The sequence below is a fragment of the Micropterus dolomieu genome, linkage group LG10 (assembly GCF_021292245.1).
Source record: "Micropterus dolomieu isolate WLL.071019.BEF.003 ecotype Adirondacks linkage group LG10, ASM2129224v1, whole genome shotgun sequence".
Lineage (NCBI taxonomy): Eukaryota > Metazoa > Chordata > Actinopteri > Centrarchiformes > Centrarchidae > Micropterus > Micropterus dolomieu.
In genome coordinates, this window is record NC_060159.1 from 6,397,840 (window position 1) to 6,407,700 (window position 9,861).

General features: G+C 41.2%; 1 protein-coding gene across 2 annotated transcripts; it reads left to right on the forward strand.

The window, feature by feature from the left end:
* The first annotated feature begins 6,267 nt into the window (after window positions 1-6,267).
* On the forward strand, window positions 6,268-9,084 carry LOC123977708 (alpha-1-antitrypsin homolog). Of its 2 annotated transcripts, XM_046060608.1 has the most exons (5): window positions 6,268-6,370; window positions 6,635-7,261; window positions 7,638-7,908; window positions 8,112-8,259; window positions 8,488-9,084. In XM_046060608.1, the coding sequence occupies exons 2-5, from the start codon at window positions 6,643-6,645 to the stop codon at window positions 8,677-8,679; spliced, it is 1,230 nt and encodes a 409-aa protein (XP_045916564.1). In that variant the 5' UTR covers window positions 6,268-6,370; window positions 6,635-6,642; the 3' UTR covers window positions 8,680-9,084. The 2 variants fall into 2 exon arrangements, with proteins under 2 accessions (XP_045916564.1, XP_045916565.1); XM_046060609.1 differs by lacking the exon at window positions 6,268-6,370 and having other exon boundaries at window positions 6,442-7,261.
* The last annotated feature ends 777 nt before the right edge of the window (window positions 9,085-9,861 follow it).

Genomic DNA, 9,861 nt, shown 5'->3' on the forward strand with positions numbered 1-9,861 from the left:
AGGCTCTTCCTCTTGGCTCAGATGCCTCCCGTGATCAGAGCTCTCTTCCGGCGGGGGCTGAGGTGGCTCTCCTTCAAGATTTCTGGCGTGTTGTGTTAGGTCTTCTTCTTGTTTAGATTCCTTTTGTCTCTTGTCCTTGGCAGAGGGAACAGATGAGTGACGCAGAAAGTAAAACAGGTTGGAGCTGAACAACTTTACTCCTGACTTGTTAAGGCAAAGTCCATCTGCCTTAAAATGATGTCTGCGGTCCCACAGAAAGTAAAAATCTTCAATGAAATGCACTGAATGGACAGTACATGCCATTGAAAGCCATATGTTCAATGCCATCAATCTGCTGAATCTCTCAGCTCCTCTTTGGATTGGCGGTATAGGCCCACTGATAAACACCTCAGCATTCAAAGAGCTGACCGTGTTCAACAAATTATTAAAGTCTTCTTAAAACACTTCAGACTGGCCCCGATGTGCAGTATGATGTTTTTCACAGTAAGATGTTCAGCCACGATATGCAGGGTTCTTTCTGCCAAGTCAGACACCGTATTCTTTGGAAAGCAGAGTATTTTGGTGTTCTTACTGCACATGCTTCTTATATCGTTTACAGCACAGTCACCCACAATCAGAGTTTGAGGCCCAGTCATTAACTTTCCCTGCAGCCTTTTACTTTCTGATTTACTCTCAGTCCTTACCCTTCTGTGTCAGGATGGGATGTTATCCAGGTCATCAGACGGAGATCCAGGGTCTTGCAATAGTGGTGAAAATCTGTTCTGCTGTTGCACACTCAGTTGTTTGGGAGGTTTGTTACTAACTCTCCCTTTCGCAGCTGCCCGCGGCTGTGTCCAGGGGTGGAAATTAACACCCGCCAAGCGCCAAATGCGGGTAGATTTTGCATTTGCATTTCTCCCGTTTCCCCCGAGCTTCTCCCGTATTTTACCGTTCTCTCCCGGTATCCCCCCGTTAAAATATCTCCCCGTAAATCTCAAGTTTATTTATACCAGCTGTTTGCTACGTTCCCCTCTGTTAAAGCCAGTGGCAGCATGTAGAACAGCTCACAGCACCCGCAAATAAAACAAGAAGAAGAAGAAAAGCAGCGTGACGGGTTCAGGACGGATGATGCGTTGCTAAACAGAGTATTTCACATGCACTTGCCCGTAAAAAAGAGATACGTGCGAACCAGAAAAATGAGGCTGAAGCAGAGCATAAAATAAAATAAATTAATGATAAAGCATGATTAAGAGTGAGCAGTGATGAGATTTAAGTTGAATAATTAATAAGCATCTTGTAAGTTTATAAAACAATTTACTGTTATGTCTTAAGTACATTTTATAGCAATACATTTATTTTGCTTCAAATTTCAATCTGGTGTCGTCTTTAAGTTTGTATTCGACAGAATACCTTATTATCTCCTTTAAAAGTACTGAAACAAATGTTTACGTGACATACAAAGGCAAGTTATTATTTTGGCCGGTAAAAAATATGTTTGGCCAGTGGATTTTTTCATCTGCCAGTCCCATTGGCAGGTGAGCCAAAAAGTTCATTTCCACCCCTGGCTGTGTCCTACTAAGAACAGGGGTTGAAGAGGCGCACTGCCTGGATGATAATGCAGGCCAGCAGGGCTCTTCGTTCTGTCTGATACTTGTCCTTCCCAAGGAAATGATTTACTAAGAGCGTCCCAGGGAGGACTCCCACTTTCAGATTTATTACTCAGTTGTTCTTGGTAGTCTTGTTGGTGTTAATTAGCCGTGTTTAGCATGCTCTTGTCCACTGTTTTGGGTCCATGCTAAAGTTGTGTCATTCCCACAGAGTCCATTCACTTCCACATTCACTTCTAACCTGTGGATCTTGGTTTCCAGCACTGCAATTTTCTATAGAAGTGTGTGGAAGTCGTCCGTGGAGAAGTGTGGCATCTAGGATTAGCTATAACTCCAGTCACTGCAGTACAGGCTAGTGCTGTTGATAGGCCCCACTCGCTTGCACTAAGATCCTAAAAGTGTTTAAAGTATGGCAATAGCCTACTTCATCTGAATAGATGACAGTCCCAGTGATTTAAAAGTATCCAAGAGCTGCTGCTCATAATTTGTAACAGGAAAAAAAAGAGAGTTTCAGCAAAAGAATGCAAGCAGAGGTAAGAGCAAAGCAAAACATCTGCAGGAGAAAGCAGGAAGCGAATGCCAGCAGCACTCAAATCAATGTAATTGTAATGTAAGTCGTGAAAAACATTTGCTGGTGTCTCCATTGCTTCTAGCTGAAATCCAGTGTTGTGAAGGTTACTTTGGAATTGTAATAGGTTACCGATTACAAGTTACTCTTTTTAAAATGTAATAGTTGTTAATAATTTATTACATTTAATTACTTTTCTAAATTTCTAATGAGTATTTTTATCTGTTTGAAAATTTTGAAAAGACTGCTTGAAAGGCAATTTAACTGGCAGACAGGGGGCGCTGCAAATTCAAACATGAGAACCAATCAAAAGCATCAGAATAGTATTAAACTTTACTAAACAGCTGTGGCTGAAAATAGCAAAGGAAAACATTGCACATAAAAAACCAAAACAATATTATTCAACATACAGCCTATAAATATTAACAACCCTCAATGTAATCATGAACATTTTGATAAGTAACTGTAATTTAATTACACATTACACTCACAATTTTCCCAGTAACTGCAACCGATTACAGTTACATTTATTTTGTAATTAAATTATGTAACTAAATTACATGTAACTAGTTATTCCCGAACAATGCTGAAATCTCACATGCACAATCAAAAAAGCCTTTTTGTTAAGACCAGTAGCTTCGTTTAACATCAGGCAGATTTTTGGCGCACACTGCTTCACCAGCGCGAACGTTTTGTTCTTCATTTCAGAAGCAATGTGTGGCAGAATATGGGAACATGCAACATTTGAATGCAGAATATAATGGCAGTTTCTTCACATCAGAGGCAGTAGAGTTAATGGTGCCTCTCACCATTCTTTGGCTAGTTTCATGCCCATAGCTTTCTCAGGACCAAGTGAGCCTACCTCACTACAACTTCCGCAGCCAAAGATAGCTCCATGAGTGAGTGGTTTGGTGACTCTTAAATTGCTCCGCAGTGGGTAGCCCGGTTGCTTTAGATCCCTTCTCCACATCATCGTCTGACAAGCTATTGTCTTCATCGTGCAGCTCAAACTCCCCTTGTCATTCATCCTCAATGATAGCACTAGCATCCACAACCACAGCAGCTCTGACCTGGCTATCTGGTGGCTCCTTAGTCGCATTTGGTTGATCTTTTCTGCTCTGTTTAGGCGCTGGTGGTTTTGTGGCTTTGCCAAAGAAATTTAAAATAATACTCTGTCTCTTAGACATTTTGTTCTTTGTATTTGGAGGAGCGCTAAAGGCTTAAACTCAGTGATCGGTGCTCTGGTTCACTGCGGCACAAGTTAAGCACTGCCTGCATGTAAGCTAATTTTTGCAGTAAGTCACAATCAGTCTATGAGTTTCATCTTGTTTAGATCCTATTCCCAATGCTCCAGCAAATCCACATGCGTAACTGTCATGTGTAATGACATCAACACAGTTGATTCTTCTTTGCTGTTCTTCCCACTGACAGGTCTAACGAGTGGTGGAGTAGGCAGAATTATCTTTATGCAAATGGGTGTTACAGAGAGAGAAAGAAGTGTATGACAGGCGAGGTCTCCAGCTGATATAAGTCCAGAGCTTTTTTGTTGAAAACAGCTTGGGCTGGAAATAAGGTTGATTGTGCGTGGGCTGTAAAACCAGATCAATAAGCGGAATGACGCTTAAACTCCAGTCGAGTCATAGCAAAGAGTCAGGTGAAAATTTTCAGTGGATTTGTCACTACAAACAACCCTTTTCACATTACACAGTCATATGACCCATTGCATATAACAATCTTCATTAGTGCACCTTTAATGTTGGACCCCCACTATTTATTTATTTTTTTTCTTTTTTCTTTGTCAAATGTTGAAATTCAAAAGCTAGTTAAAGCATTTTTTTTTTTTTTTTTACACCAGCATAACCTTCTCATCCTTGGTGAAAAGGAGTTCACACTGCTAAAGTAAACCTGACCTCTGCTCTACTTTTGTGGTTCCAGAAAGTTGCCTTAAAGGAACTCCTGCACCTCACTCATGGGAAGAGAAGTGAGCTCTCTAATTGGACCATCATCTATTAATCTTTTTGCAGCCTTTCAATATGATAGATTTATTACCATTGGTGAACTGAACCTGAAAAGATGTACAGAGGTCTGAACGTTTAAAGACGATTCTAAGGATCGGAGACAGTATAAGCAGATACCCAATTAATATAATAATAATTAATAAGCCCTAGCCCCAAAAAACACCTAGAATAACATATCCAATATCAGGTATAACTCCTGAACCTGAATATTTCTGATAGAGGCTTGATAGATCAGAAGCTAAGGGATATGAATCCATTGTAAGCCTGTATGTTACCATTCCAGCGTAAACAGAGATGCAATAAAGAAAAAGATAAGCTTTTCATCCTTGTCTAGTATGCTAATCTAAATTTCGATGGCAATATAACCAAAGTCTATAATACATAATAATGCAACTGACTGTCTCCTCCTACTCCTGACTAAAGCTGTAACGGTAAATCTGATGAAAAGACTCTCAAATACAACATTAATGATACAATTTAGAAAGAGATACTTGTAATGGAAATATGTCCTTTAGTGAGTTTTCTGAAATAAAGAGTCCAATCCAGACGTCTTTTAAGGGTTTTAGTCTTTGCAAAGGGTCATACAGACATACAGAGTGCAAACAGTCTGCAGAGTGTAAGACCAAGCCAGTGAAGAAACAGGTGACTTTGTATTACGCAGCTATCTTAGGGAGGAAGGGAGTAGGGACCAACTGTCCTGAGATAAGGCCTATCACTCAGGCGGTCTCCATGTTTTAGCCATGATTGCTGTTTACATGTTGACTGTTTACTGGAAGTTTTACTTCAAAGCACTTTATTTCCATGTAGCCATGTTACAAATAACATAGATCTCCCTAATATTGAATTGTATTGATAACACAATGAATATTGATCAGTATTCATATCACTGAAGAGGTCCATGCTGTACCGGCAGATACAACAAAAGGCCCCACAGTGATGTATCAGGGTAGTTGAACGTCGAGGTGACTGCAGTCATTACCCACGTAATGCAAATGAGTTGAAATGATTCCAAGATGGCGCCCAGACAGTGGGGTAATTACAAGTGGTTTTTAAAAATAATGTGAATAAAAGTTGGAAGACTGCGACTCCTGGAACTGTTGTGAGGGGATCAGCAAGAGAAAGGACTCCTTACTTGACTCCTTCATGTTGTTAGCTTGAAGCGATGGCCTGCACTGGCTTCAAATGAGAACAGCTGTGAGATACATATTTAATCAATTCTTAGGTAAAGAAATATCAGATCAGACTTGTTTCAGCAGATAGACAATATTAGGACAATGATCAGAAGTGAGGCAAATAACTTGACCAAAAGACATCCCCAGTCTAAATATTTCATTATATTGTATATTGTATCCAGCTGAGTGTGTATGTATGTATTGTAAATGAAGGTTTGTATTGAACTTAGAACATTGAATCAAATCAGGTGTGTTATATTATTGTGTTTTATGGTTTGGCATGCAAAATAAAGTTTCATCACGAAAAATACTGGCTATATACTATTTTAAGCTTTCTACTCTAAAGCAATATCAAGATGAGTGAACGGAGAATAGACCTTGAGCTCATCCACTAGCTATGCCTGCTTATCCTTGAGGGCCACAGGGGGAGCCAATCCTAGCTGACATTGGGCAAGGGGCGGGGTTCACCCTGGCATGTCGCCTTACAATCACACGTAGAAACAGACGAATCAAGTTCACCTTCACACCTACGTTGCCAATGAACCTAACCTGCAGGACAATAATACCGATAAATGGCTGTATGATTTAGATTTTGTTCATGCTAATTTATGGGAATAAAACATTCAAATTATTTATTTTATTTTTTTAGAACGTATTTCAAATGTCTTTACAGTCTGAGTCTGGATATCTTTCAAGTTGCAAACTGAAAGGTCAGTCATTTGCAGTGTCATTTTATTTATTAACGTTTGCATGAGGGTATGTGACGCAATACATTACAAAACAAATAACATCATAAGACACATTTTTAGAACGCCCCATTATCTCAGCGGTGCTTCATTACCCATGCTGTGCTGAGTGAGTAGTGTTGCATCAGTGAAGATAGTGTGGCCGGATATTTCCTAGCGTAGGACAGAATGGGGGCTGGTCTTGGTTAATTTTTGACCAAACTCTCAGCTCACTCTCAGAGCTCCTGTATATAAAGTGGAGGTTCCTGACAATCTGTCTGCAGCAAAGAGGCTATAAAGGGTAAGCATGGCACTTTATTGAAATATGCAAAAACAATGTCTATATGATTTTAATTTTAAGATGTATAGACTGGTACAACTCAGGTTTGAATGCTTTGAAGACATGGAGAAATTTAGAGCTGCTAGAGGCTAAATCATATCACTGTGTTCTGTTTAATTTAAAGGTAGTGAGCCATCATCTTCTGTCTGGTTGTCATTCCAAAAATGTTATAAATTTTACAACATTGAGCCCAACTAACCACCCCTCTGATTTTTCCCTGGACAGCTGGAAAGATGCGTGGGATCTTTGCTAGTTGTGCACTCGCAGCGCTGCTGTTGGCTACAGCCTGGGCAGACCACCACCCCCACCACCACGGCTCAGAACACAGTCATGAGGGAGAGCTGAGCTGCCATAAGCTGTCCCCTGCCAATGCTGACTTTGCCTTTGCCCTCTACAAAAGCCTGAATGCCAAGGCAGCAGCTGGAGAGAACATCTTCTACTCGCCGCTGGGCATCTCCACCGCCCTGTCCATGCTGTCTACAGGAGCCCGTGGTGAAACTCACAGCCAGCTGTTCTCCAGCTTGGGCTACAGTGCTCACAACCAGGCACAGGTCAATGAAGCGTATGAGCATCTCTTCCACATGCTTGGCCACAGCCAGGAAAATCAACAGTTGGATGTCGGTGATGCTGTTGCGGTACGCTCTGGCTTTGATCCTCTGGAGAAGTTCCTGAAGGATGTCAAGCACTACTACTCCGGTGAGATCTTCAACGTCGACTTTTCCAAACCTGCTGAGGCTGCAGCAGAGATCAACACATTCATTGCCAGAAAAACAAAGGACAAGATCAAAGACCAGGTGAAGGACCTGGACCCTGCAATGGCCATGGTGCTGATAAACTATGTCTACTTCAGAGGTAGGACATATACCCATACAGAGATTCTCAAAGACAATAGACCATGCATTTTACATTTACATTTCTTCATTTAATTGACGCTTTTATCCAAAGTGACTTACAATTGCTACATATGTCAGAGGTCGAACACCTCTGAAGCAACTGGGTGTTAAGTGTTTTGCTAAGGGACATATTGATGTGCAAACAGAATGTCAGCTGCTGCATGTGTACAAGTTCAGGTGCAAATCTCCTCCTGTAGTTTAAAGAGGTCAAGGACAGAGCATGCAACATATATGTAAAACATACCAGTTGGAAAGAGATCAAAGGAATTCAAGACAATTATAGTGAATAGTGAGTTGACATGCTTTCATCTTGCCCCCTCCACTGCCTCCTACAGGACAGTGGGAGAAACCCTTCGATGGTAACCTGACACACAAGGCAGACTTCAATGTGGACGAAACCACCAAAGTTCAGGTGGATATGATGAAGAGGACAGGTCGGTACGACTTCTATCAGGACGATGCTAACCACACCACCGTCATCAGGCTGCCCTACAAGGGCAACACCTCCATGATGATTGTCCTGCCGGATGAAGGCAAGATGCAGGAGGTGGAGGGCTATATTAACAAGGACTACATCAGGAACTGGCATGACTCGCTCTTCAGGAGGTAAGAGAGGAACTAGATTTTCTTTTGAATCTTCAAAGTGGTTGTAAAGTGTGTCAGTACAGTAACAGTGTGGTCACACTGAATAGATCAGAAGTATTTAATTTGCTCAAAGTGGCCATATTTAGTACAATTTGAGTAAACAAGCTGTAAGTCAACTGTATACTGCAGCAACTCGGACACTGGTGATGTCCTGTGTTTTTCAGTTCTGTGGTTCTGTCCCTGCCAAAGTTTTCCATCTCTGCTGATGCTTCCCTGGACAGCACACTGAAAGAAATGGGCATTACCGATGCTTTTGCAGACAGTGCTGATTTCTCTGGCATGTCTGACGAGGTCAAGCTCAGAGTCTCAAAGGTAAGAGGGGCAAACATGCATTCACATGTTTGTTGTGTTGTTGTTAGTGAACGCTTTAAAGCAACATTCCTATTTCCCCGGCACTTGCTCATGGAGGAACATTAACATGTTCACAAATACATAGAAGAGAGTAGATGCTGCAAAGACCCTTTGTCTGCTTGTAGCTTCTACAGACCTGTGCTCTAATTCAAACAAGACCCTGACTGCCTCCTCCTGCTTCCTCCACAGGTGTCCCACCAGGCCGTGCTGAGCGTAGATGAAACAGGAACAGAGGCAGCAGCCAGCACCACCATCGAGGTCATGCCCATGAGTATGCCTGAAACCCTGAAAGTCGACAGGCCCTTCTTGGTCTTCATCTTGGAGCATTCGACAAGGAGCATCCTCTTCATGGGCAAGATCAACAACCCCACAGCCATGTAAATGCCATGCTGGGGAAACGAGTGTTGCATTTTCACAATGCAGTAGGTTTTTAGTAGCTTCAGGACAATGGCTCATTTTTACCTCAGCATCTGAAAGCCCTATTGAGATGTCATGGTGATGAATAGAGGATAGTTTTATGAATAAGACAACCCATATATCATTGAGTAACAGAAATGTTAGTTTATTAATCTGCTTGCAGTCTGTCAGCATGACACATTTATTACCATCCGTCATCTGAACCTGGCTAGACGTATACATGTCTAATACCATCATTATATATTGTATCCAGCTGAGGGTTGCACCTGATAGTAATACGTCACTTCAAACGTCTGCTAACACATTGAGCCAACATGTTATTGTGCTATTTCTGTTTCAACATGAAGTGAAATAAAGACTTGTAATGAACAACTGGCATTTGGGGTTTTTATAAAACAAATCTAATCTAATGTTGAGTTCACAGGTTGGTTAATGAGTTACAGTATCAGTTAATGCTGAATTGAGAAGGAGTCAGTTCAATGGACCTTTTTGAATGAACCTCTTCATATTTCCCTCAAAGCCCACTGATTTCTGTTGCATTGTTTGATTTCTTTAATTGTCTGCTTTGCTGGAACAGAAGTTGCTGTTTAATGGTAACATATCATTAGAGCATTCTGTTTATACGGTGTTGAGCCATTAAGTACTGTCAGCTTCAATATTTTAATTCATCACATTAGATAAAATGTACCCTCGCAGCATGTTATGAAATTACATTCCACTTGTTTTTTCTACAATCATGGTTATAAAGTTGTTTATCAGACACTACTATGATTTACTTGCCTGGGCAACCCACCACCGCGACCCTGAACTGCTACAAGCTGTCCTCTCACATTTCTGACTTTGCCTTAGTCCTCTACAAAATTCTGAATGCCAAGGCTGCTGCTGGAAAAAAAACAACATCTTCTTGCAACTTGGTATCTTCACTGCCGTGTCCATGCTGTCTACAGGGGCCAGTTGTGAAACCACAGCCAGCTTCTCTTCAGCTTGGGCTACAGCACCTTAAACCAGACTCATACAGGCATATTTTGCACATACTTGGCCACAACCAGGTAAAATAGAAACAGATTTATGGATCAATCTACAAATCAATCTGTAACACTTTCTATGAAGGTCATCGCTATAATGACTTATGCATATATTTATAAC